Source organism: Typopeltis vanoorti, chromosome 20 (assembly GCF_054136105.1).
Source record: "Typopeltis vanoorti isolate ZY-2024b chromosome 20, IOZ_Tvanoo_1.0, whole genome shotgun sequence".
In the NCBI taxonomy this organism is placed as follows: domain Eukaryota; kingdom Metazoa; phylum Arthropoda; class Arachnida; order Uropygi; family Thelyphonidae; genus Typopeltis; species Typopeltis vanoorti.
The window spans coordinates 16,602,748-16,629,767 of record NC_143568.1 but is presented as its reverse complement, the minus strand read 5'-3'; the positions used below and the strand labels follow the sequence as shown (position 1 = coordinate 16,629,767).

The 27,020-nt window shown below is 36.8% G+C and overlaps 1 protein-coding gene across 4 annotated transcripts in view; it reads right to left on the bottom strand.

Annotated features, from left to right (window-relative positions):
- Madm (MLF1-adaptor molecule) overlaps positions 1-27,020 on the bottom strand; it is a 219,569-nt gene that overhangs the window by 176,843 nt on the left and 15,706 nt on the right. For all 4 annotated transcript variants that reach the window (XR_016550075.1, XR_016550076.1, XM_090410539.1 and 1 more), the window contains exon 2: positions 17,633-17,755. Coding sequence is in view for 2 of the 4 variants with exons in the window: in XM_090410539.1 (XP_090266665.1) it covers positions 17,633-17,755 (123 nt within the window). In the remaining 2 variants the exon portion in view is untranslated. The remainder of the gene's footprint in view (positions 1-17,632; positions 17,756-27,020) is intronic.

The window sequence follows — 27,020 nt, the reverse complement described above, 5'->3', positions numbered from 1 at the left end:
GAGAAGTTAAAACAAATTACTCCCTGTTAATCTCAAACTACCCAAACTCACTGTTACTCTTGAACCAACCAAACTCCTCACAATACATAGACTTAAACTTAATGGTAATTTCATGGACAGTTTTGTGCAACTTATCTTACTAAGATTCCCTCAAAATGGTACCTCACACTATCATATTGCTGGTCCTGTATATACTTTACTAGTTGTTCGTTTTTAATTCTGTAGTTCAGTGGTGCTCAAACTGGGTGCCGCAAGTATGCCACAAGGGTGCTGCGAAATTTTGAATTGTTTATTTGAAAAAAGCAAAATATTCAATTGCCACAAATAACTAAATCAAAAACAAAAAATATATATATTTTGATTTTAATGGATGAAGCATATATAAAAATTATCATTTTTTGTATCACTCTTATATTATATCCTGGGATTTCATTAGATCACCACGTGTCGTAGTAACTAGATATGTGACAGCACATAAATACCGGGGAAAATGAACTAATGAATGGTTAGTTATCCTGCTGTCTGTTTTAGTAATTCTCTGTTCAGTGTGACAAGTATTATACATGATCATTTCCCCTAAACAAAAATCACGAGTCTTTTGTCATCGGTGAGAATAAACGAAGTACGATATTAAGGTCGTTAAATTCAGTGAGTAGAGGTTTTTCTTATTGTTATATATTCCAACTATAACGAGACATCGTAAACAAATGTTTTTCCTTTTTCCATCCGGGAAAAAAAATTATTTACTTGAAATAAATTTTAAAATAAAATATTAAAGTTACATATCATCATCATCATCATACGTATCAAGGATTTAGGCCTAGTATGGCCTGTTCCGGCCTTAGAAGTCATCGTTGAATCATTTAAGAGGACGTCCTGGTTTTCTTTTTCCTAATGGCTTTTACTTTAAGGCTTGTTTTGGTAATCTTTCTGTTTTCATTCTTTGAACGTGTTCCATCCATCTACGTTTATATTTTTTATTTTTATTTTTTTTTTTAAAGTTACATATGCCCTTCAAAATTATAATTTTTTCCTTAAAAAAAGAAGTGAAGATCCTGACGATCAAGAAATGTCTACTTGTAGCAAAGCTAACAAACGAATTCGCACTAATAAATTATCAAAAACTGATACTTGCATTAATGAAGATTTGACTATTTTTAACGTTCAGCAACAAAAAAGCACTAATGAAACAATAGAAACAGAAAGAATAAGTTCATGTAAAAAGGGAACAATGAAAAAGAATGTAAAAACTCGTTTATATCAAGAGAGCTATCTAAAAATGGGATTTAAGTGGTGTGGTGATAAATTAATTCCTAGACTAAGTGTATTTTGTGTGGTTTGGTTTTCTATCAAATGAAGCTATGGTTCCTAGCAAATTATTGCAACATTTCTCCACAAAACATGACAACCTGTCGAATAAAAATCCTGAATATTACAAAGAGTTAATAAGATTACAAGAAAAGCAAAGTAAAAGTTTTGTAAGAAAGTTTACAATTTCCGACCGAGTTCAAGAAGCAAGTTGTTTAGTCACTGAAATAATTGCGAAGGAAATGAAGCCTCATACTATCGGCAAAACCTTGATTCGTCCGGCCTGTTCAGCAATTGTGAGAACAATTTTTGGTACTGAGGCAGAAGAAGAAATAAAGAAGATTCCATTATCAAATGATACTACGAGTAGACATATTAATGATCTGTCAGTCGATATTGAAAAGTCAGTTATAACCAAAATAATCGAATCAAAAATTTTCAATTTGCAGTTAGATGAGTCAAGTGATATCGGTGGTAAAGCACACTTACTTGTTTTTACTCGATTCATTGAAGATGATAAAATTATCGAAGAATTTCTATGCTGCAAGGAATTCGAAAAAAGTACGACGGGAAAAGATGTTTTTGATATAATGAACACATATTTTAATACAAATGGTCTATCTTGGAAAACTTGTCTGGGTATGTGTACACCTTCTATGGTTGGAATTACAAAAGGGTTTGTTTCCTTTGCTAGAAAAGAAAATGAGAACATTATAACGACTCATTGCTTCATTCATCGTGAATCATTGGTGGCAAAGACAATAGGCTTGGAATTAAAAAGTGTATTAGAAGAAATCATTCAGATGGTTAATTATATCAAGGCCAGACCATTAAAATCTAGAATATTTGCAGGACTATGTGATGAGATGCAATCTCATTACAAGAATCTTCTTCTTCATACCGAAGTAAGATGGCTTTCAAAAGGTCGCATATTGGATTGTTTTTTTGAACTTAAAGAAGAAATATTAATGTTTTTCCAAAATGAAGACAAACCAGAATTCTATAAATTATTACAAGATGATTTTTTGATTTTTAGTGTTCTAAACTAGCCTATTTAACAGACATATTCGATCATCTGAACAAGCTGAATTCCAACATGCAAGGAAGAAATGAGAATATTTTGACATCTACAGATAAAATTAAAGCTTTTAAAGATAAAATAAAAATGTGGAAGATAAAATTAAGCACCAACAATGTAGAAATGTTCCTTAAAGTTGCCTCCAGAAAATGTAAGAACACTGATCTGCAAAAGCTTATTTATGGTCAATTTAACATCGTAAGAAGAAAAAATTGACCATTATTTTCCAGACATTTCAGTCAATTTATACGATTGGATTCAAAATCCATTTGTAGAGTCAACATCAGCAATGAGTGAGTTAAGTCTTATAGAAGCCGAAGAATTAATTGATATAAGTAACAATCGTACGTTGAGATTGAAGCATTCAGAAATGTGTCTGAATTCATTTTGGATAACAACTATGAAGGAGTACCCCAATAGAGAATTCAAAGCACTTAACATCTTATTACAATTTTCTACATCTTATTTGTGTGAAGTGGGTTTTTCTGCACTCGTAAATATTAAAACAAAGAAGAGAGAAAGACTAAAGGCCCTTGAAAATGAAATGAGAATATGTCTCTCAAAAACAAGGACTAATATCAAAGAAATATATGCAAACACCAGGCACATATTTCACATTACGTTCATATTTTATTATCTGAACCTTTATAATAGCTTTTGTTTTGTATGTTTTTCGGTTGTTTGAAAATAAACCAATTTAGTTTAAATAAAATCTGTTTTCTTTTAAACACGCTTTCCTTCATATCTTTAGTATCTGTAATATCAATTTATTTATGGGTTATATATGCGAGTCTTTCAGAATCAATTAATCGGCACTTTACTCTCTATGAAAAGCAAATAATACTAGGGGTACCGTGAAATTTATTTATTGATTTTAGTGTGCCGCCAGACAAAAAAAGTTTGAGAACCACTGCTGTAGTTAATTCCAAAATGTAAGTTTTCATCATTTTAATTCTTAATCTTCCAAAGTTTATAGTCCATTTCATTTATCCACTTTGTTTTTCAGCTACAGAACATACATATTTAAGTTTGCATGATTAAGCTTCAATCTCAACACCCTTTTCTTATGGTATGTTTCAGCACAATCAAATTTGGTTCCGAATACCTTGTCATCCCCACCATATATATATATATAGCTCCATCACTTAATAAAATAAGCTTTTTTTTTCTTTTTTTTTAATATTGAAGATAAAGATATTCAAGGTACCTGGAGGAATTAATTTAAAGATTTAAATCAAAACAGCAGTGACAGCATAGTGGTAGTAATCACTGAAGAAGAACGCAATTATACATCATATATACATCAATTCTTGACATTTAAAAAGCCAAAATGTGGAAAGGCAACTCAAAAACAAAGACATATGTTTTTACAGTAGCAAGACTGCATAATTCTGAAGGAATGGACAGAGAATTGACTTCTAGATAGCTGGAGGACATTCAAAGTACTCACCCATAAAAAGAGAAATAAAAATTATATAAATTACAGGGAATTTCCCAAAAAAATGTTCTGGATAAGATTTATGAAAGCATACTTGAAAAAAAGGCTAAGAAAAATGGTGGAAGAGAAACTTGGAGAAGAGCATGCTACATTCAAGCAAAACAGAGCTTATCAGAATACATATCCTTGTTATTCTCATAACAAGGATCTGTATTTTAAGTTTTTGATCCGGAAAAGATACAGGGTGGCCATAAAATAACCTTCCCTCTTTGGAGGCATCTGTAGCTAAAACCAATAAACGGAATGAGACCAAATTTCATATTGAGACTTTTGAAGGCATGGAGAGATGATTTCTGCAAAAAAAAAAAAAAAGATTTAGTACCAAAAGTCGCCGATAGGGAAAATTTTGGCTGTCGGGGTCAAAAACAAGCAGATAATTACATTAAAGGCAGATAAAATGGAATTACTGAAATGCTGGCGTAAAAGGCGCTGTACTGAACGTTTAATGTGTGGCCATGCTCCATCCTGCATAAAAATTATGGAGTCCAAACATCGTCTTTGCTGCAATGCAGCAATGACAAAATTTTACAGCATTCATCAATAAATCTCTCCAGTAATGGAGCACGTTACAGGACCTGTAGGGGTAATAAGCTCAAAAAAGTATGGTCCTATTATGAAATCAGCTGTGAAGACACACCACACAGTCACTTTTGGGGAATGCAGTGGTACTTGCTGGATTGTTTGGGGATGTTCAGATGCCCAAATTCTGCAGTTGTGAGTGTTGACCAACCCATTCAGATAAAAATGAGCCTCATCACCCCACAATATTCTTCAAGGCCAGTCATTGTTGACCTCATTCGGGCAAGAAATGTTAGCGCAAAAGTCATGCGGTTATCATGATCTGCGGTAGTTAGTGCTTGCACATGACTGAACTTATATAGACAGAGAAGCATTTTCCATAAGATTTTCCAGACTACCATAAGCCATATCAAGTTTGCGAGCTATGGCACGAGCGCTTGGACCAGTACTGGTCCCTGTGTCATCAAACACCACAGTAGCAATGTCTGTTACAGTCTCTTCTTGCACCGCTTTCTGTCCTCTGCCAGGTCTAACTCCTAGTGATCCAGTTTCTTCAAACTTCTTAATCATAGCTCTCAGTGCTAGAGCTGACATAGGACCTCTATGCAAGTTATGAAGCCTTCTAAATTCCTGAAGGGCCGCTTGCACATTCTTCTGTATATTTTCTGTAGTTACACCCGTATCTTAGCGGATACGGGTGTAACTACAGAAAATAACATACTTGTACTTTCATCAAGAATAAACATATTTCTTATTGCTGAATGTATGAAGTAATGATACATAACTTTCAATACACATACTCACTTTTTTGTTAGTATAAGTACATATAGCTTGTGAACTATACTTTATATAGAGTTAATTTGTTTGCGTTAAATTTGGTAGCGACTCCAAAAAATTTAAATTAGTATATTTCAGAAAGGATTATTTCTCAATAATCTCACTTTTTAGTGCATTTTGTGCACTAAAAAGTGACAAGTAGACATGTAGTAGCATAGGTGACAGAGTTCTCACAAGAGGAGTTGTGACTTGTGTTAATAAGTATGAGGGGCTAAGGGTCTAAAATCCGTGGATGCAGCATATGAGTATTCTGTGAATAATTATTTGTTCTTAGGACTAACTACTTCATGTTTCAATTATTTTTCCATGCTTCTGAATCGGTTCTTTTCAGAACTTTTAATAATATTCAACAACAGTTAAACAGGTTATCGTGTAACTGATAATTTATGTAATTAGTTTGCATTAAATTTGGTGATGACTCCAAAAAGTTTAAATTCATATATTTAAGAAAGGATTATTTTTCACTTTTTAGTATGTTTTGTCCCTTCTCTTTTTTTTTTTAAGTCGATATGGCAATTGGTTCTGTAAATATTAATGAGGAGATGGTGCCTCACACTACTGTCTCTCATCACAGGAGATGGAACCTGCCTGTTCCGGTTCCTCTCCTATCTCACATATGACACTCAACTAATGGCTAAGGATGTGAGTGAACTAATCGTGAAGAACGTGGTGGGAAGAGTTCTCCATCATGTCCCACGACAGCGAGAGGGGACAACTACACCAGCTCTGCTGAATATCTCACTCACATGTCCCGACCGTTTACTTATAGGGGTTTATGCGCGTTGGTGGGCAATTGTTCAAGTTTGTCTTCGAGGTTTACCGCAATGATGAACTCGATAAGAATCTCGGTGCTGAAGGTCACCATGTGATGAGGCTACATTTTATGCAGGACCTTTTTAGAGGCCATTCCAATGCATACCTGCCACGTGAACCTGAAGCGTCAACCAAACCACTCCTCCCTCAGCCCCAAACCTCTCACAGCACCACCTCTTCCTGTCCCCAAAAAGGCTCCTGGCAAATGCACTGACTCTCAAAGGAGAAAGCAACTTAAGGATGTGGAAAGGAAATATGCGCATAGTAATCCTGTGGTGCACCATGCTACGGTGGCCAAATACCAATAAAATAATCCCAAGGTGCACAGAGCAGCAGAGTCTTGATATGAGCAAAGCAATCCTGGAAGACGAGTAGAAAGGCAATCACTTCTGTGGAAGATCAAGGCTTACTTAGGCATGGCATGATCCTGACGTGGCTTGAGGCAGAACAGCACTGTAGCTCTGGGTACCATGAGCCACACTGGCACTTGTGGCTCATAGTACCATGAGCCACAAGTGCCAGTACTGTAATGAGGAAGGAGGAGGCCCCAGCATGTGCTACAGTGCTGGCAAGGTGCAGCTTCTGCCCTTCAAACCTCTGCCTGAGACTCTACAGCCTGGTATTGGAAAGCAACCCTGAGCACGTCCACTTCATGGATCATGTTCGGAAGTACAATGGCTGTTCAACACGACATCATTTGGGGTCAAGCAGATTCTATGAGATGGCATCATTCCGACCTTCAAAGTTCAGGGGGACAGGTGTATCACTTGGTAGGAAGTCTGCTGCACCTCAACAGCGAACCCAATTTCTGCAAATCTATTTTATGGGCGAGGATGAAAAGGAGGTGCACTTGAGGTGCAGCAACTTTCCTGATATCAAACAACTGCAGAGGATGCTACATGACATCAACAGCAACATAAAGGACTTGAAGACCGTCCTGGACAAAGTACCTCCCACCTCCAACAAGTTTGAAGTAGTTATTCATGAAGATAGAAAGTCCAATGATGCTCATGGAGGTTTCTTCCACACACACCAACAGCAAATGAGGTAGCTCTGGTGATTATTGGTCAGCAATTCGAGCAACGAGACATCAAGCTGCAGAGTCACGACAACACACTGCAGCATATCAGCTCCTGTTCTGCTGTGGCAAGGATGGATACTCCATTGCCCTGCTGAGCATGACCCCGAGACCAAGTTGTCCCTCAAGAAGACAGTCTCTGCAGTGAGCTTCTACTCCTACTGCATCATGGTCAGGCAAGGGGAGGTCAACCACATGGTGTACAGCCACTCCCTCTTCAGCAAATTTTTGGTTGACATGTACACCAAAATAGAGAATGAGAGGTTGAACTACATTAGGAACAACATTAGGTGCAGCTGAGAGTAGGCAGCTGAGGAATGCCGTAGGGAGGCAGGATGCTCCTCAGCTGGGTCAAATGGTGGTGCTCCTATCATCCTTCACTGGAGGACCTCGATACATGCATGAGCAGACTCAAGATGCCATGACATATGTCCCCACTACAGCCATCCTGATCTGTTCATTGCTTTCACCTGTAAAATCTCAGGTGGAAGGATATCACCGATGCACTGCTGCCTGGACAAAAGTCCCACAATTGTCACATCATAGTCAGGGTGTTCCATCTCAAGGTGAAGAAGATGATGGCTATTTTGAACAAGGGCAGCTTGTTTAGGAGAGTGCGGTGCTTCATGTACGCTGTGGAGTGGCAAAAGCTGGGTCTGCCTCGCATCCACATCTTGCTATGGCTAGAGAAGCGCATCTTCTCTGACATGATTAACGAATTCATCTGTGCCAAAATATCTGATCCTGAGCAAGACACTCTCCTCCACAACATCATCAAGGCCAACATGATTCATGAGCCCTGTGGCAGCTTGAACCACAATTCGCCCTGCATGAAAGAAGGCAGGTAGAGGTACTCCCGACCAATTCTCAAGGACACTCAGACAGGAGATAATTGATACCTGCAGTATTGGAGGTCTCCAGCTGAAGGTGGCTTCACCACAGAAATCAATGGGATAGAGATGAACAACTGCTGGGTCGTGCCCTATAATCCTGTCATGTATTTTCGATGCTCACACCAATGTAGAATTAAGCAAATCTGTGAAGTCCATCAAGTACATTTACAAATATGTGAACAAGGGTAATGACCAGGCAGCTTTTGCCCTGGAGAATGAGAGGGATGAGGTGAGGCTGTACGAGAGTGGTTGGTACATCAGCAGTTCGGATGATCTTGGCATTCCCCATTCATGAGAGGTACCCCACTGTCTTCCATCTTGCTCTTCGCCTCGAGAATGGTCAGTGTGTGTGTGTTCACCTCCAACAATTTGGGCGAAAAGCTCTGCAACCCTCCTCAGACAATACTCTTGGCTTTCTTTGAGCTATGCAAAATGGATGATTTTACAAAAACCCTCCTGTGCTCTGAGGTCCCTTACTTGGTATGGAAGAATAAAAAGTTCATGAGAAGGAAGCAGGGGAAGAATATCGATGGCTGGTCAAGAGTGAAGAATGACTATGTGTTGAGAAGAATGTCCCATCCACCCAAACAGAACTGAGCATTAACATCTTCACATGCTGCTACATGAGGTTTAAGGCCCAACGTCCTTTTCAGAGCTGAAGACTATGAATGGTGTCCTCCATCCACATTCCAGTCTACATTAAAGATTAGGTTTGCTGGAGGATGACAAGCACTGGGACACTACCTTGGAGCTACCACTGATTCTCCCTTCGAGCTGCAGGAGATGTTCTGTCACCTCTCTGATCCTCTGAGTCTTTGGGAGAAGTATAAAGACAGTCTCTCAGAGGACATCACGCAGCAGGTGGAGAGAGAGTTGCAAGACAGTGATGGACGAGGTGTACAACAGATACTGGGTGCTGATTGAGGATGCAGTATTGGCTTTCGGAAGACACAGGATTTGCCACAGTATGGCTGCCTCAGTCAACAAGGTCTGGAGGAGTCTTAGGGAACAGGGAGATCTGATGGAGACCAGCTATGACACAAACAACACGAACGAAAGTTCACTGATGGATGAGCAGCTCGCTGTCTACTAGCAGGTCCTTAGCAGTGTGGTACTGGGCAGGTCTTTTTCCTGGATGTTCCTGGTGGTACTGGGAAGACTTTCCCCATCAACTTACTCCTGGCAACAGATAAGGAGTGATCATGGCATCGCTTTGTCTAACACATCCTCTGGCATCACTGCTATGCTGTTGGAGGGAGGCAAGATGGTCCACGCTGCCCCAACCTCATCCATGCAGAAACACCCTTGTAGTATCTCAAAACAAAGCAACATGGTCCAAGTGCTGCAGGACTGTGAGCTCATTGTTTAGGATGAGAGCCCATGACACACAAGGGGGCTTTTGAGGCACTGACCTTCAAAGACAGAGGCAATGATGGAGTGATGGGGGGAGTCAGCTTGCTGCTGGCTGGAGACTTTGGCAGACTTTGCCAGTATTGCCAAGTTTGCCAAGTGGAACTCAAGCTGATGAGGTTAAGGCATGCGTCAAGGCATCATATCTATGGCCCCTCATCTGGAAACTCTCTCTCTCTCAAGAAGAACATGAGGATCCACTTCAGAGACTGTCTCCACTGGGCAATTCTCTGAACACCTACTCAAAATAGGGGACAGAGAGTACCCTGAATCCAAGGGAAAGGTGACCATCCCTGCAGGCCTGAGCTCAGTAGTGATGACCCTAGCAGACCTCACAGCCAGGATATACCCTGATATCACTGATATCCAGAAGAAGTCCATGGACTGGATGTGCAAGCATGCCAACTGACCCCCAAGAACGACAAGACTGTCATCATTAAAGACCCTCTACTTAACTCGTTTGAAGGAGAAAAAATGGAGTACAGGTCTGTGGACTCAGTGGTGCAAATGAACGATGCAGTCCACTGAGTTCCTCAACCCTCCTGGCTTCCCAGCACACAACCTTCTCCTCAAAGTGCAGGCTACAGTGATGTTGCTATGTAAACTCAACCTGCCCAAACTCTGCAATGACACTAGGCTGCAAGTGAAGGCCCTCCACAGGAACATCATCGAGGCCACAGTGTTTGCCAGCTGTGCTTGAGGGGAGTCAGTGTTCATACCATCAGAGTACCCCCTTCAAGTTCAAGAGGCTGCAGTTCCCCCTCAAGGTCTGCTTTGCTATGACCATCAACAAGTCACAGGGGCAATCACTGAAGGTGGCAGGGATTGACTTGAGGGAGGACTGCTTCTCACATGGCTGGTTCTACATGGCCTGTTCCAGAGTAAGATCACCTAGCACCTGAGGGGAGAACCACCAATGTTCAAAGAGGTCCTTAAGTAAAGAAAAATGGTCGTAGGTATTTTTTTGCTACAATCTTCTCTTTTTTTTTTTCTTCATCAAATCTTATATATGAAATTTCACTTCATCAATTTTCTGCATCAACATGCTTCACTTTATTCAAAATATACATACTTTTTCTTTATTAGTTTTCATTTACTTTTGTGAACACCTTTGTAAAGCACGGGCTATGCTGTTATATAACAAAACTAATTCAAAAAAACAAAAATAACAATTTATAAAACAAAAAACATTATATACCAAGAAGTATTATAATTTGATTGTTTTTAAATAACAAACATCTATAAATTTCGAATTCTATGTACAAATGTCTAAAAATATAATGTGAGATATCAAATTAAAGGGAATTTCAACCTGCACAGGAATGTGATGTTGGTTATGTCATTCGACAGAAGGATGACTTAATAATTACACAGTGTTGCCTGACATGGTGTAGTTGTACTAAATTTAAATTGTTCATTGAAATCAAAGGAAAGTTTATTGGAGTCAAAATGGATTTATAGTAGTTAAATACCATAGCAAAGCAAGGGTATCACGCTAATAATAATATATGAGAGCAAAGAGAGTGAATGTATAGAAGTTCTCGGGGATAACTAGCCTAGATATGTAATGATGGAAGAAAAACAAGGTTTTTAGAATGCTGAATGTACTCACAGATAATCTCACAGGATGCAGACAGGAGTAAGGTACTGACTTGAGAGACAGCCAAGCAAGAAAAGGGTGGTGGTCAAGAAGGGCTGTATGAGGGAAGCAACTGGAAAGGCACCCAGTCCCTAAATCATACCAAATCTTGGTATAAAAGAAAAGTCAAAGAAGTTTGTGAGATGCTGATCCATCATCCCAATCTCAGCAAGAATGATGAATAGAACAACAGAAGAAAAGGATGGCAGAATTCCAAAAACATCTAAAAACTGAAGACTTGGTCAGTGGACAATAAACAGAAGTAAAAATAAGGACTGTAGAGAATGCACCACTATAGCACATATAGCACCACGTGTGCATGTGCACACATGCACATGCCTGATGAAGTTGAAATGATAAGTGTTATTTTATCTTAGTTTAAAGCAGTGTTTCTCAACCTTCTTTCATGTGTGACCGTTTTTAATATTAGTTTTTGTGGTGCTCCCCCCCCCCTTCTCCCCTTGCAATTCTTGTGTTGAGACACTGAAAAAACCCACAAGTTAGAAAAACAAAAAAAAAAACAAAAGAAAATAGGAATTAATTAAAAATTTTAAATATTCATACAAATTTAAATATGTCATCAAATCTTGAAAAAATTGTATATAGATCTGTCATCACTGCACAGACTGTTGAATTGTATCGGCCTTTCAGAAACATTTGTGATTTCATCACGGGAAGTCTCGAATGCTCTGGAAATGTTTCTGTGAGTATAAATAACGCTTGAAATGGCAAGATTTCAGTAACACTGCAACGGTGACCAACAATGAGAAGTCGATAGTCAGTATTATTTTACTCCTATTCACAACGACTGATACATGAAAACAATCTTTTCTACCGTAGAAAAATGGATAAAGTTTTAATTGGAAGTAAGCGTGCATCTGATGACTGTGGAGCATCGATGTCAACAAATTCAGGTTCGCAGAATATCACTCCGAAAGTAAAATCAAGCAAGTATGCAGCAGAATATTTAGATTTTGGTTTTACAAAGACTGAAGTAAATGATGAAGAAAGAGCATTGTATGTTATTGGTTCGAAAATTTTGCTGGCTGATAGCATGAAACAGAATAAACTTAAAAGACAATTGGAACACTTTATAGGAGTGTGTTAACAAACCTCGATAGGTCTTTGCTGCCAAACTGAAATGTTTTGAAAAACAAAAATTTAGCATTAAAAAAAAGCTATGTTTGTAAATGAAAAAGCTTTACTAGCATCTTACAAAGCTGCATATAAAATATGCTAGGTGCAAAAAGTTCCACACTATTGGAGAAGACCTAATTCTGCTAGCTGTGACTGATATTGTGGAAACTATGCTTGGAGAAAGTTTCACTAAACAACTACAGTGCATAACTCTAGATATATGTGAAGATATGCAGCAACAACTTTTGTTGAAGCTTTTAACCAATTATCCTCAATTCAGCTTGACGAGGTAACAGATAGCAACAAGGATTGGCATTTAATTACTTATGTTAGTTTTATTGAATTTTATTTTAATTTTATTAGCAACTATTGAAAATCATTTAACAACGTTGGCGAAGAATTTTAGAAACTATTTTATAACCGACAACAACATAATGGCAATGTATGCGTTAGAAATCCATTTCAAATTACCCTGAAGGTTTCTCAGTTGAAGAGGAACAAGTTATAAACTTCACATCAAGCAGCGAAATCAAAAGACAATTTGCATCTAAATCGCTGTTTGAATTTTGGGCTGGTGTTGATGATGATTTTCTGCACTAAAGTCAAGACCGTTTCGTGTACTTTTGCCATTTCCAACATCTTATCTTTGTGAAATCAGGTTTTCTGCAGTGGCTGCCTTAAAAACAAAATATAGTTCTCACTTAAATATAGAAAGAGAACTAAGAGTGTCAATTTCCAATGTGTCACAATCATGTGAAAAGCTTTGCTGCACAACACAGACCCAAGGAAGCAATTCATTTTTAGATTCACTGTTATTGCTTAGTTTTAATTAGTTGCTAGATATTGCAATATTGATATGTTCCTGCAAACGTAACTAGTTTATTCAATACAGTGGACCTTTTATTATTTTATTTTCAGAGTGTATTTTATATTTTCATATTGTTTTTGTGTCAATAAATAGTTTCATTAAATGCTTTTGTGTCAATAAATAGTTTCATTAAATGCTTTTGTTTCAATAAAGTAGTTTTTCAACTTTTCCACTTTCTTTGCATGCCCCCTTTAGGTATTTCATGGCTCCAAAGGGGGACATGCCCCATAGGTTGAGAATCACTGCATTAGTGGAAGAAATTTTTCTGTTTAGAATATCATTGTTGCAATGTATATAGAGGTTTGAATCACAGTAATGAACAACAGATTTTTTTAATTTTTATTCAGAATGATGGAACAATAATGACAAAAAACATTTGACAAACTGATGTTTCCATTATCTCTGAAATGATAGAATTATAACTTAAAAATGAGAAATTAGTCTGAAAGAAAGATAAATGAAAAAACATCAACCTTAAACCTGAAAGAAAAACGACTAAACTGGAACCAGAAATAATACGGGGGGAGCTATAAGAACGTATTAAGGACACAACCATCGATATCGATGAAATATATTAGTCATCTTAAATTTTGTATCCATGTTATTTCAATGGAATATCAATGGCTTTATAATTTTAATGGGCTCTTCGCATCTGTGACAACCTTGATATGTGTACACTCAATGCTAGTTGGGTAGTTAAAAAAAATGAAAATAGAAAGATTACCTAAATAAGCATCTTAACATAACCTAGTAAAAAAAAAAAAAAAAGTCCAGTTAAGGAACACCCTTGTGAGAAGAGAAATGAAAGGCATACAATGAAAAGTCAACTAATTTAACAATCTCAACCTCAACAGAAATGAAGATAGGCCATTAAAGTAAAAAGCAATAAAAAAAGAAATAAAACTAGCAGTAGAAAAAATATGGGAATGAAGTGTACTCATCTGCACACAAACTTAAGCTTTTTTTTTTTTAATACAACTTCTCATTATGTAGTCATAAAACTAGAATTCTGAAGAACAGAAATACCATGTCAACAAAGACAAAACTGGTAAGATAACCAGTGAGATAAAAATGTCCATAACTATATGAACTAAATAATAACTGCTATATTCAGATAGTGATTAAAGAAAGGAAGGAATAGCTATAACATTCAACAGCAAACATGAAAAAACATTTTTTTTAATGTAACAGAATTTCAAGTAAAATGAGGAAAGCAAATTTCAAAATAGAAAAATTCTGTAGGGCAGAAGACCAAGTACAGTAAAATGTACTTGGTCTAATGTCATACAGAAAGTTCTACTAAGGAAGAAGTCAAGAAATTTTTGAAGTCTTTAAGAAGGCAGCCTACATAACAAAAAAGAAAATCTGATTATTATTATTATATGGGATGCTTAAGGGTCAAAGCTGTATAACTGACAGGAGATCTCAACATAGCCTTTAAAAGAAAGTGGAGAACTGACCAGGGCTTCTGACCTAAAGTCCGATTCTCACCTTCTCGTGGTGCACCCTGTTAGGTATCTACCAGGATACTGAACGAACAAGGATGAGCTGGCAATTTGGGATTTAGCTGACCAAATTATATTCTTATGGGTTTAAACCAAAATGCAAAATGATGGTACAACATGACTGAATTTCATGCCGGCTGGGACGTCGCCTGGTTAAACAAGGCCCCCGTTGTTTTCGCCAGGGAACCAGGGCAAACAGCAGAACGTTAGCTACTGGAACAAATCTGAAAACACACCAACTCAACATCACCAGAGTTAAAGATTGGTACTATCAACATAAGAAGGTGGAATGGCAAAGAAATGGAGCTAGCTGAGGAATTAGATAAGTACCAGATCGACATAATAGGGTGACTGAAACAAAAAAGACAAAAACTGGTGAGATCTTCTGAGCAATAAATGCAAAATCTTATATTCAGGCAATGACAATCAAGGAAAAGAAGGAGTAGCCATAGTATAGAACACTAAATACAAGGCTAATCTTCTTGAATGGCAGGCAGTCTTAAGTAGAGTGATATGGGCAAATATGGTAATGGGGAACTGGATAATGAGACTTATTTGTGCCTATAGTCCCACAGAAGGTGTATTAAGGTAGAAGTGGAAGAATTTTTTGAGGCTTCAGAGAAAGCAACTGACACAATGAAAAAGGAAAAGTTGGTCCTTGTTGGGGATCTAAATAGCAGAGTAGGAAATGATTGTGAGACATACAAAAATATTTTGGGAAAATTTGGAGAAAAGAGCAAAGCTAATCTCCTCTTCTTCTTCTACTACGCGTTATTCCCGCTTCCCGTGCAGGGTCCGCGTGTTACTTTTAGATGCGACTTCTTGTTAGTACTGCTCCCAACCGACCCGTCGCCTGGTCTGCCGCTGGGGGGATAGGATATTCTTGACTGTAGAAGCGTATGTTCATGGGGCCGGTTTGCCTGTTTGCGGGATGAAAAACGCCAGATAAACTAGCGGAAAAAACCCTACGGAAAAAAGAGCAAAGCTAATAATATGGCAAATACCTGTTGGATTTCTGCTCAGGACAGACTGGTTATTACTAACACCATGTTCCAACATAAAAATGTGCACAAAAATTCACATGGAGAGAAGAGGCAAGAAATAAGAAGTCTCATTGACTATGTTATTGTTGATAGTGATGTTTTCTCCATGGTGTACAACAGATTTGAAATTTTAAGTGACTACTATTTAGTCTTCAGCAGGATAAAATTGAATTTCATTTTGAAAAGAAAAACATGTAAGAAAGTTATAAAGCAAATAAAAGTTGCACAGCTCTCACATGTGAACAGTAGACTAAAATACACAAAGATTATTGAAGAAAAAATGAAAGAGTTTGAGAACAGAAACCAAACCTCATAGATTTAGTGGCAAGCCTTGAAGAAAACCCTGATTGATTCAGTCAGAGGCATGTGGTGAGGTTGCGTGCAGGAATAGAAAAATCAGAACTTCATGGTGGACACAGGAAGTTAAGGAAAGACTCTGGCAACCCATTCTACTCATTCACACCTCTCCAAGCAAAAAATCAAATCCTCACTAACTTCATTAAGTTGATTAGGGTACTGTTCATGGTGGTATCCTCATGCTAGTCCTTGACAAGATTTCACAGGGGAATTTGAATAGGAATCAATCCTTGCCGTTTAGTTTTGAATGAAATAAAAATGAAAAGTAGATTAAAAAATATGGATCCCTTAATTATCTGAGAAAATTGAGGGATTACTATATGTAAAAAAATGTTAAAGAAAATTAAAGTCAGGCAACTTGAAGGGGCATTTTAAATTGTCCTCAAATATTATTCAAGAAAAATGTATTAAAACAAGAGCCAAATCATGAAGACTCAATGGCAAAATCTAAAACACTGGTTGATTTAGCCAGGGATGAATATGGGCAAGCTGTTTGCAAGGACTGAAAAAGTTTTCCCTTAAACAGAATTGGCACTGAACAGAAGTCATAAATAGAATGGGCAAATGAAAGGTCAGTAAAACAGGGGGTTTGATGCACAGGTCTTTAAAAAAAACAGATGATCAAGATCTGGAATGATGCAGTTAACAAATGATTTAGAAGACCAAAATATAAGGTCTGATAATATTTCAGACCTGAACAAATAACAGATTACTTTGGAAGGATGCAGCAGAACAGGAAATGATGTTAATTTAAACTTAATTATGTAGTATTATGATATCCTGAACATCTTGAGTATACATATCAGAGTAATGATGGAATATGATAGCAAGTAGCATGCTATAATTATATTATTTCAATCAGGTTATCCTCTAAGTAATTCTATTTTAACTCTAATTTTTAGAAGTAAACAAGCAAGTCCAGTAAATACATCTGTTTTCTATTATTATCTATGTCTTTCCACTAAGCATTTTAATTCCTTGCTTATGAAACTATTCTGACTTTAAAGAAATGCATATCTGATAATATGAACAGAGCACTTTTCACTGCCTTGAAGCCTTTCACTCTGTTCTACCGAAACAGTTATGTGTAATATAATAAGAGAAATTTATGAGAAATATGGAATTTTGTCCCAATGAAGTTTTTCAATGCTATGAAACGTGATCAAAGGCAGAATAGGGATTGCAGAGTGTGCACTGCCTTAATGAAAAACAACATTCTCACAAATAGCCAAAGGATAATATTTTTCTTGTAAGGTAGTGGTCAACTCCTGGAAGTGCCAGCAGTAAACTTTGGATATTTATCATTGTATTTATCATTTTTATCATAATTTATCATAATTGTGACCAGGTGATATTTATCACCTGGTCACAATTTGCAGTGAAACACAAACATATACCTGATGTTTAAGATGGTCTGGTAACATAAGGAAGTATGTTTCCTCCATACGGCACTAGTACTTGGAGAACATTCAAAGTACCAATATGGTTGTCATAATAGCATTTTAAATATTATATTCATTGCCCTGGGCCAAATGAAACATCTGAAAACATAATCCAGAATTGAAGTAAAGCAAGAAATAACTCTGAACAGATTTTTTATACTTTAGTAAAATCAAGTATACAAAACTAATATGCTAAAAAAAACATACTTCCTGAGACTTGAAATCTTTTCTTTCTGAAAATTTAACTTCATTCCACACCACTTCAACACCTTCTTCAGTATCCATAGCCAGGTAAGCAGCATCAATACCAGGAATGTCTCGCTGTTGTACCTGATTTTTTTTAAAAAAAAGAATTACATGAATTAAATGATTGTATAATAAAAAGAAAACCAAAATAAACTGTAATAGTTTCTGGCATAATATTTAATAGGTAGGTATAGGGAAATTTAACTAATTAGAATGGAAACCAGATTTACAGAATAGTAAGAGAAGAAATACAGTAATTAATCCACTGGGAGCATGTACCAAGGAAATGAAATACTCATGATTTTTTTTTTTTTTTTTTAGTTTTTTATTTTGTAACAAATGTCAATTCCCTTATTTCAATGTATGCATTATACACAAACGGTAATATGTGAATCATAGACATCTTTAAAATAGCTGCCTCATTAGCATGGTTAAAAACTTGTTTATCCATCCCAGTTCTCAGATGGATGACTTACAGGTATGATCAGGGCTCCAAAAATCCAATTGCCACAGGCAAATTATCAGTCAACTTGTGAGTTAATTTTCAGCCTCATTTTCTTAGAAGAATTTCCACACTTTTTTCATTTTAAATCATCTCATTCACTATCAAGTTATTTATCACAGGAAGCCTCAAATGAATGTTAAAGATGTTTTATTTTCAACCCGGAGATAGAATCTTATGTAATTAATTTAATATGTTAATTCCACCATAGACTGTGAAAGTAAAAATTTAGCTTGCATGAATATGCTTTCAAAGATATGCCTCACTGCTATTTCTGAAATATGCAGCAATTCCACTCTGTAACAACATGTGGCACTATTTGTCACACCCTTGTTACAAATCCTAACCTACATCCACAGATTAATTCTGCAATAAATAGTCAAGCATTCTCGAAACGTTTTATTTTACATAACTTGCAAGTCATCACCAATTTTATAAAAATCAAAGATGCTCTTAAACAAAAAAAAAAAAAAAAAAAAAAAAAGTTAACAAGACCGATTTTCATTTTTCACTGCCAACTGTAATTTGCCCAACACCCTCAACTGTTAAGTAGCTATACAGATGTGATGGAGTATAAGCTATTTTTACAGTTCACAACCTGAATTAGCTTAGCATAATTATATACTTGAACATATATGATCAAAATGTTAGCTAAAAAGCACAATTATCCTGCAAAGCTGAGTCAAAGAATAGATCATGTCATTGACATTACATCACATTGCAGTTTCTGAAATGAAGGAAAGAGTGTTGTATGGTGACTCATTATTAAGAGGGGGTGATAGATGGCAGTGTAACTAAATCGTACTTACCGGGTGTGAAATTTAAGGATGTAAGTGAGAGTATTAGAGTGCAAAAACAGAGGGTGAAAGAATTAATAATTGTGGCAGGTACGAATGAATTGAAAGGTGATAAATATTTTATGAGAGAGGACTTGAAAGTATTGTTAAAGGTAGCGAAAGAAAAGAGTGACAGAGTTAGAATGGTTAGTCTGTTGCCGCGGTATGACAGAGATGAGTTTAGGAGGAGGGCCATAATTGCAAATGACATTATGCGTAGGTTATGCAGACGGTGTGGTGTGGAATTCGTGGATGTGTGGAATGAGTTTGAAGGGCGAAAGGACTTTTTCAAGATGGATGGCCTGCATTTGAATGGACTTGGTGTGCAGAGACTGGAAAGAGTGTTGCTGAATGAAGTGAAAATGGATGTGCAAAACCAGGGAAACTAGAACTACCAAGGAGGGGGGGGATGGATATGCAGACATCAGTGAGACAGATGAGTGTAAGAATGTATATAATGTACCCGAGCCAGCACTAAGGACAAAAAATGGGAATGGGTCATTTAGAATAACGCATCAATATAGGGGTGGGACTAAGGGATCACTGCATTTCATGTATACTAATGCCAGGAGTATTAGAAACAAGAAGGAAGAATTTTTGGCCTTGATTGGCTCTTCCTGGCCACAGGTTATTGGCATTAGTGAAACATGGCTGACGGAAGAAGATATAGTTAGTGGGATAGAATGTGTAGGTTATAGTGTGTTTAGAAGGGACAGAGAGAATAAAATGGGGGGAGGGGTATTATTGATGATAGCTGATGAACTGCAGCCAAGGAGAATTGAAGTTGTATCGCAGGATAGTGAAAGGAGCTCATTTGAGGCTATTTGGTATGAGATTGAGACTAGCAGAATAAAATATACAGTTGGGTGCTGCTATAGACCAGGTGATGGAATAGATGGTGGAGATAGTATGCATAGGGAAATTGATGAATGAGTGGAAGGAGGGTAATTATTATGGGGGATTTCAACTATGGTAACATTGATTGGAAGGAGGAGAGGACACATGTGAGGAAGGAAAAGGATTTTATTCAATTATTAAGGGATAACTATTTGAGACAGCATGTAATTGAAAATACTAGGGGTGTGAAAGTGCTTGACCTGGTAATAGCATCTGAGAATTTGACTGTAATGAATATGACCATGTTGCCACCTATTGGTGAGAGTGATCATAAGGTCTTAACCTGGGAGGTGGCTAAAGGTGTGGAATTTTCGATTAAGACAGGGTATATGTGGAATTACCGTGCTGGCAAGTATGACAAGCTTAGGAGATTGCTTGGATCAGTGCCATGGCATGTACAACTGCAAGGGCTGGACGTCGATAGAGCATGGGAAGTGGTCAAGGAGCATTTACAGGAGGTAATGGCTGATTGTATACCTAGGGTCCGAATAGTAAAACAAGTAGGGGTTAAATGGATGAATAACACCATTAAGCTTGAGCTGCAAAAAAAGAAACAACTGTGGAGGGAATTTAAAGAAAGGGGTGACCTGCAGGCACACGAACGGTATAAAGTGCAGGCCAGAAAGGTAACGAGTGTGGTAAAAAAAGCAAAAGCGGATTATGAAAGGAAACTAGCTTTGCAAGCAAAAGAGAATCCCAAACAGTTCTTTCAATATGCTGCAAGCAAGAAAAAACTGTACACAGCAAAATGATTTTAAGGAATGACGATGGTAAGGAGGTCACTGAATCAGTCGATATAGTGGAGTTACTGAGCGCGCACTTTACAAAAGCATATCATCCAGGTGGTGACATTGAAAAAATAAAGGAACCATTAGTTTATACGGGAATAGTGATGAATGAAGTGGAGGTGACTAGTTTATTACAGAACCTTAATGTGAACACATCTGTGGGATTGGATGGTATACCGGCACGGGTCTTGCGTGAAGCGGCTAAAGAATTATCAGTGCCTTTGACCATGTTGTTTAATCTGAGTCTCAGGACTGGCTTAGTCCCGAAGGTGTGGAAAGAGGGGAAAATAGTTTCACTGCATAAAGGAGGATCCAAGACTTCGGTTGCAAATTACCGACCGATCAGAATATTAGGAGTCGTTGTCAAGGTCTTAGAGAAAGTAGTCAAGGGAAAAATACAGGAACGGATTGATGAAAACGAGATACTGTACAGGGGACAGCATGGCTTTGTGAAGGGTAGATCATGCTTCAGTAACTTGCTCAAGTTTTATAACAAGGTGACAGCTGAACTGGATAAGGGAAATGGGTTTACAGTGATACTGCTGGACCTGGCAACGGCGTTTGACAGGATACCACATGGAATACTAATCCGTAAACTACAACATATGGGAATGGATATAGGGTTGGTGAGATGGATAGGTGGTTGGTTGATGGAGAGATATCAAAGAGTAGTTTATTCAGGAGTAGAGTCCAAAAGACGGCCTGTGACTAGTGGTGTGCCACAGGGTTCTGTTCTTGGACCACTGCTCTTTAATCTGTTCATTAACAATATAGGGAAGGATCTAAGTGGAACAATTCATTTGTTCGCTGATGATGCAAAGTTGGGTAGGGCAATAGTGAATGCAGAAGATGTCAAAGTCTTGCAGAATGACTTAGATAGATTGGAGTTCTGGACTAAGGAGAATGGATGTCAATTTAATATGACAAAATGTAAGGTTATGCATTTTGGGGTGAAAAGATTAGCAGCAGTATACCACATTGGTGGAACTGTACTCCAAGAGATTGATGAGGCCAGGGACTTGGGAGTGTTGGTGGATAAGGAGATGAAGTTTAGGGGGCACACTGCAAAAGTAGCTAAATCAGCTCATCAACTCACTTGGTTGTTGAAAAATACCTTGACGAGCAGTGACAAGCAAGTTATTGTACCTCTGTACCGAGCCTTGATAAGACCTCATCTCGATTACTGTGCCCAGATTTGGTCACCTCGGTTCCTTCTTGATGGGGAGGAGGTGGAGAGGATCCACAGGCGAGTGACTAAGATGATAACAGGTCTATGGAATGAACCATATGAGAACAGGTTGAAGATTTGTGGGTTGCAGAAACTAGTTGATAGGCGGAGGAGGGGAGATATGATTGAGACATTCAAATTGCTAAAGGGATTCTATAGGATTAATTCAGAGGATATTTTTGAGATCAGGACTGGTGGTGGGAGAACTAGGGGACACCTATGGAAGCTGGGCAAGAGTGTGGTTAGCAGGGGTGTTAGAGCTGGGTTCTTTACTTTTAGAGTGGTAAATGAGTGGAATAAGCTGCCAGAGTCTGTTGTGGGTGCTATGATGGTGAACGAGTTCAAGACAAGGTATGATAGATACTGTGAGAATGTAATCGCATAGTTGTGTGGACATGATGTTTAGGGCCTCCCTCGATGAGTCTAAGGACTCCTGGAGTCGCCCGAAATAATAATAATAATAATCACAAAAAGTTAGTCTGACTTCTGGCTCCATTGCAAGTGTTGACTATTTTTCTGTAGTTTTGATAAACTTGTCTCTCCTGCTGAATTACTTTATAGATAAGTTATATAAATTAATCCTTTATTACAGACAACAAATCAAAGGAAATTAAAACTACACTTTTTTAGTTTGGTGAAGTGCAAAACCGAAGGTGAAGATAAGGGATCAGAATAAACTAAAAACACTGGAGAAAAGAGTTGGTTCATCAACTAAATGTGCTTTCAAGATAAATGTCTCAAGGAATTCAAGTGGTTATGCTATGAAGACGAAGTTACATCCTGTAAAGTATAAAAATATATCCTGGGGGTTGCTAACAGCAACTCTAGATGACCAAGATTTTCTAGGTCTTTTTAAAATGCAGATTCAGGGTTCACAAGACTTTCAATTTATATATATACATATACACACAGCAGATGCTGATTATTGGGATCACTTATGGACAGGTGCTTTACGATAACAATAACCGGCAATAACATTAAGCAAAGGATATAAAAAATTGCACAATTTAATTAAATTTATTGTTATAAACAACTTTTTAATAAGCAACAACATAAAATTTATTTTAAAAACTTATCTAGTGTTGTCTGTAGTGTCTTTGAATATAGCAACTGATGAATAAATTGCTCATACTCATAATGCCTTTCAAAGTTTGTTGCTCTATGTTGCACGCTGCAACAAAGTATTCATAGAGCTTCTTGCATCTGGGCATTGGCTGGAGGAGCTTCTAAAATTTGTTCTTCTATACTTGTATTAGGTTCACTTTCTTCTATTAGTTCTCATCTGAAGCAGCTTGACATATTTCCGACACTGTCATTGTAGCCACCACTTCAATGTTGTTATCAATATCCAACCAATTTTCAAATTCTTGTTTTGACATACCGTCTAGAGTTTTATCAAAAATTTCATTGGTAAGATATTCAAAATCTTTGGAAGAAGGAATTTCAGAGTTTGTCTTAAAAAATCCACCTTTCTGGAAGCAGTTTTCAATAGTCTTCTCTGAGACTTGCTTCCATGACACTGCTCCCAAATGTAATGCATCAAGAAGGGAAATCTTTTTTGCAATTGCACTTGCATCAGATTGGTCTTTTATATAATCAAGTTAAGCTATAATTCTCGCACAAACTTCCCTCCAATAATAAGCTTTAAAAGCTTGTATTATGCCTTGTCATATGGTTGAATTAACGATGTAGTGTTCAAAGGCAAGAAATTTACTTTGACATTCTTCAATGACAAAATGCGTGCAATGCAGTTCTCTACTAACAAGACAATTTTTCGCTTTAATTTAAGATCCCACTCAACTAAACAATTATTGAAAATGTCATCAGTCATACAAGCATTTGCACTAGAACAGTAGTCAACAGGCAAACTTTTGACACCTTTAAAATGCCAAGGATGTTTACTTTTACAATCACTAGGAGCTCTTGTTTCTCACCTTTGATATTAGCACAACAAGGAACTGTCAATCGCTCTTTTGAAGTTTTAAATCATGTAGTACTTTCATTTTTAAACAAATAAATATGCTCAGGCATTGCACGAAAATAGAATCCTATTTCGTCTGCATTGTAAATATCTTCGGGAGAATATTCAGCAATAATTTTTGGCCACTCAGATAAAAAATCAGCACTTTTTTTCTTCACCATGAGTATGCTTGAACAGAATATATTCTCTTGCTTTTTCCACCTGTTAAACCCTTCATCAATTGCAGTGAAATTTTCTTTGCCCATTGTTTTTGCAAGTTTTGCTTTTTGAAGCATCAAAGGCAACTAATCGAAGCATTCTTTTCATGAACATTACTGAACTAAATTTTTAATGTTGATTCAACTTGAGTATCCTTACCAGATCGGGCTCTCTTCCGATCCATGTTCTCATTAGTAAGAGCTGAAGTTTCAAGGTTTCATCTGTTTTTTAAGATCTTACAAAAGATTGGTTGTGAAATTTTTAAATGTACAGCCACACTATGCTGACTCATTTTGGGCAACTTATAGCACTCCAAAATTCTTTGCTTTTCTTGAAAAGATAAATCTTTACGTTTTTAACTTCCTTCTACCATAATGCTAAGGACTGTTTTAATGAGCACTTGAAGTCAAATTCACTTACTGAAAGAGAGCATGAAAATAAACTCGAAAAATCACAATTAGACTATATTTATACCCCCTACATTTGTCTGGAAGATTCAAGATTTACAGAAGAATAAGATTAAAGGAAGATTAACAAAAAAAAAAAAAAAAAGAAGTTCAACAAATGTTCTTTGTCAAATTTTCTCCTGATTAACCCTTATTTCTTAGAATTCTGAGATGCAATAGGCTAAACATTCGAGGATTATGATAACAATAACCAGAACTTTGATTATAATAGACAGATTATTTTTAATTCATTTTAAATGGTGTGTTTTAGGACTGACTGATTTTGATAACAATAACCGATTGATAATATTATCCGCGATCACATTAAGCAAATTCTACTCTCTGTCTGTCTGTCTCTCTCTCTCTCTGTGTGTGTGTGTGTGTGCGCGCGCGCGCACGCGTGCGTGTGTAAAAATGCTGTGCCAGACTTGGCCAAGAAATACATCTCCAGCTGCTTTCCAAAGAAAAATGGATTCTATAGAGGTTAAAAAACATGAAATCCCTTTTTAATACAGCCAGTTAAAGATAAATCAATAAACTAAACTCACTTAAAAACTTCATATGCCCATTAGTAGTACAGTATCAAAATGAAACAAAATGTAAAGAATCGATGTCAGTTACTGCTGATGTCAAATAAAAATTAGTTAAGGAATAAGACTCAAGCAGGAGCCTTCTTCTAGACCATAGGTTCCCATTCGGGTCACCGCCCACTTTGCAAGACATAAATTTTGTAACGCCCCATTAATAATAATAACGTCCCTCATAAATAATTAATAAATAAAATAATTACACAAGATATAAGCAACAAACCTACAAAATATAACCACAGAAAACAGTATAATAAGTTTCGAATAATATTTGCTTTGTTTTTTCCCTCTAGTTAACAATAAGTTAGTACTAAGTAGGCTAATTAAAATTTACGATTTTATTTCTTTCTTGCCATTATTATTTTTACTCGTAATATTAAATTATATAAAATTGGGTTTATTTTTGTCCAAATCAATTAGAAAAGTGGTTTTATATATTTTATATATATTTTAAAATGAAATATAACGAATATATTTGCTACTGTAAACATAACCTATTATACACACATATATACATGCTCTATTTTCTCATTGACATTGAAAATTGACATCTATTTCTATCTGACATGGTAAATTTTCAAATGATTAAATAATTGAAATAGAAAATTTATAAAAAAATTGATCGTGTAAGACGGGCACATAAGATGAATTAAAATGCAATATTTAAATTTCAAATGATTATCTAATCGCAAAAATAATTAATTTTTAAATATATATTATTAATTTCTTCTATAAAGAGCCACCGACCCCTAGACCGCCTGAACACCCCCAAATGCTTCTCTTCCCATTATAGCCCCCCTAGAAGGCTTCAGCGCCCACTTTGGGAACCTATGTTCTAGACCCCTTCTATAGATATTTCAAACAAGGAGAAACTTGTCCATATATGAGATGCATAAATAAGTGTCTAAAGAAGCATTTATTAGCACAATTCCACAACAAAACTCTGCAGTATAGTTGGACAGATGAGAGAGAATGGAATAAATATCTTATCATGGAAGACTGGTAATTGGCTAGCAGGCAGTAGAAAAGAAGTTGCATGTACATGCTGGGAAAAAATAATAGACTAGTGACAAAATTAAAAAGACATGTTAGATCTTACGCATTATAACACAATTTGAATTTGACTGTTTTAATTATATTCAAGATGTTTTCTTTGTTGCTGCAATAGAAAAGGTGGTGTGTACGAGCATGCACACACTTTTTACCACAATTCATGCTACAGGTGAGTAAAATTATTTTGTGACAAGTAGATTTAGGTGGTATTTCTGGAGTGATGAATTTCAATTGCTATGAGTGTTACAAATCGATATCAGCATGTACGTATACTTTATGGAAGTTTTTTTTTCACTTGGCTATGCTACTAATTATATATTTGGGTTTTATCCTTTATCCAAGCGTTAGCAAACAAAGTTTGCGCCTGAAGTACTTTCAGGACTGGGGGCAACTCAAGGTAAAGGTGGTATAATTTCTCATCACTTGCCTTAGTATCTCCCATAATGCAAAGCACATCTCCTTGCAGACATGTATAATACTATGCATTAAGGGAAGGGCCACTGCCCAGATCGGTTTCGACCTTTATTGAGGTCTCATCAGTGGGAGCCAGACCCAGAGGTGGTGATACTAAGGCCTAATCTACGTATACTGGGCACTGAATTATAAACCTTTTTGCTGATGTACGTAAACATTGCTTATACAGCATATATGCAAAATACTTGGTCACATGCATTACTACATGTTCTAGCCAACTATTTAAGGATGCTGCCGGTCAGTAATTGTCAATAGTTGACAATTTGTTAATTGTCAATAACTGATCAATGAGAAAAACAAAAGATCTTTTGGAATCAATAAAGGGCTTATCATGTGTGCCCATCTGGCTGGAACAATGA